This window comes from Maniola jurtina, chromosome 5 (assembly GCF_905333055.1).
Source record: "Maniola jurtina chromosome 5, ilManJurt1.1, whole genome shotgun sequence".
Classification (NCBI taxonomy): domain Eukaryota; kingdom Metazoa; phylum Arthropoda; class Insecta; order Lepidoptera; family Nymphalidae; genus Maniola; species Maniola jurtina.
In genome coordinates, this window is record NC_060033.1 from 13,114,623 (window position 1) to 13,116,278 (window position 1,656).

General features: G+C 39.2%; 1 protein-coding gene across 1 annotated transcript; it reads left to right on the forward strand.

The window, feature by feature from the left end:
* Window positions 1-1,210, forward strand: LOC123865059 (FMRFamide-related peptides-like). The gene is made up of 2 exons (XM_045905880.1): window positions 1-763; window positions 830-1,210. The coding sequence occupies exons 1-2, from the start codon at window positions 527-529 to the stop codon at window positions 911-913; spliced, it is 321 nt and encodes a 106-aa protein (XP_045761836.1). The 5' UTR covers window positions 1-526; the 3' UTR covers window positions 914-1,210.
* The last annotated feature ends 446 nt before the right edge of the window (window positions 1,211-1,656 follow it).

Consider the following 1,656-nt stretch of genomic DNA (forward strand, 5'->3'; position numbering starts at 1 on the left):
ATATGATGATCATGATGATGACGATGAAGAAGATGATGATGATGATGAATATTATGATCATGATGATGATAATGATGATGATGATGATAATCTACCTAATTGGAATGACTATAGCTAAGCTAATTGAATTAAAATATAGTTAGTGAATATTTTTCTAAGCTAGTATTTTTTCTGAGTTTAAGTGACATGGAGGAAAATTATACCCAAGGACAAGGGTTAAGGATGGATAAAGGTCAAGGACAAGACCTAGGGATTGAGGATGGTCGAGGACAAGACCAAAGGATGGATAAAGGTCGAGGTCAAGGCCTAGGAATTGCTATTGGTCGAGGTCAAGACCAATGGTTGGATGATGGTCGAGGTCAAGGCCCAGGAATTGCTATTGGTCGAGGTTAAGGCCAATGGTTGGATGATGGTCGAGGTCAAGGCCTAGGAATAGCTATTGGTCGAGGTTAAGGCCAATGGTTGGATGATGGTCGAGGTCAAGGCCTAGGAATAGCTATTGGTCGAGGTCAAGACCAAAGGTTGGATGAAGGCCGAGGATAGGCCAAAGGAAGGATTTATGAAGGCCGAGGATAGGCCGAAGGAAGGATTTATGAAGGCCGAGGATAGGCCGAAGGAAGGATTTATGAAGGCCGAGGATAGGCCGAAGGAAGGATTTATGAAGGCTGAGCTCATGCCGAAGGGAGGATTTATGAAGGCCGAGGATAGGCCGCAGGAAGGATTTATGAAGGCCGAGGATAGGCCGAAGGAAGGATTTATGAAGGTCGAGGATAGGCTGATGGAAAGATTTATCAAGGCCGAGGATAGGCCGAAGGAAGGATTTATGAAGGCTGAGCTCATGCCGAAGGGAGGATTTATGAAGGCCGAGGTTAAGGCCGAAGGAAGAATGATGATGGTTGAATTCAAGAACTAAGGGTTGAAAAGTCGAGGTCAAGACCTAAGGATAGATCGAAGTTAAAACCTGGTGCACGAGGATAAGGGCGTCAATGACTTTGGAAATTCTATGGACATTACGTTGAGATGTACGAGTTCAACATGAAAGCTAAACTGCAACTTGAAGATTGATATAAAAGGAGACCAAGGACAGCATGTTCATAAAATAAGCAAAGAGGTAATGAGGGAAAAGTGGTAGAAAAAAAAGGGGTTGAAAAAAAACTTGCAGAATCCTTTCCTAGTCACGAAGACGATGCTAAGCTTCTTATAGAAATCGTAAATGAGTCTGTTACAGTGAATCTTTGAAACAATATTATCATAGTGAAATTAATATTTTGTGATAAAAGAACATGTGAACAAAGTGTATGTCTATTCAAGAACGACTAAGATGTAGTATTTAAGATAATTTATAAGCTTAGATTAAAAGTAAACTACATAGTCATAATATTAGGCTAGATCATAGTTCAATTGAGTAGCTTATTGGCACTCATATTAAGAAAAAAAATGATAATATTTCTAACAATAAACGCAAAATAACTGATAGATAAGCGAATAACTACATAAATGATGCACTGTAATACTGTATTGCCATTTTCTAAGACTGAATCAGTTTTAAAGTGGTTTAGAACTGAAAATCGACAATTTGAGGAAAATAGGTTGGAATAAGCTTTTGACTACACAGTTGTACTAATTCTATATTGGAGTGGGTTGGTGTCAAATTGT

Excerpts from the sequence above, each read along its gene's own strand:
- LOC123865059 (XM_045905880.1), top strand. The coding sequence starts at position 527 with ATGAAGGCCGAGGATAGGCCAAAGGAAGGATTTATGAAGGCCGAGGAT. Across the intron at positions 764-829 it reads CGAAGGAAGGATTTATGAAG|GCTGAGCTCATGCCGAAGGG; the intron begins GTCGAGGATAGG and ends GGATTTATGAAG.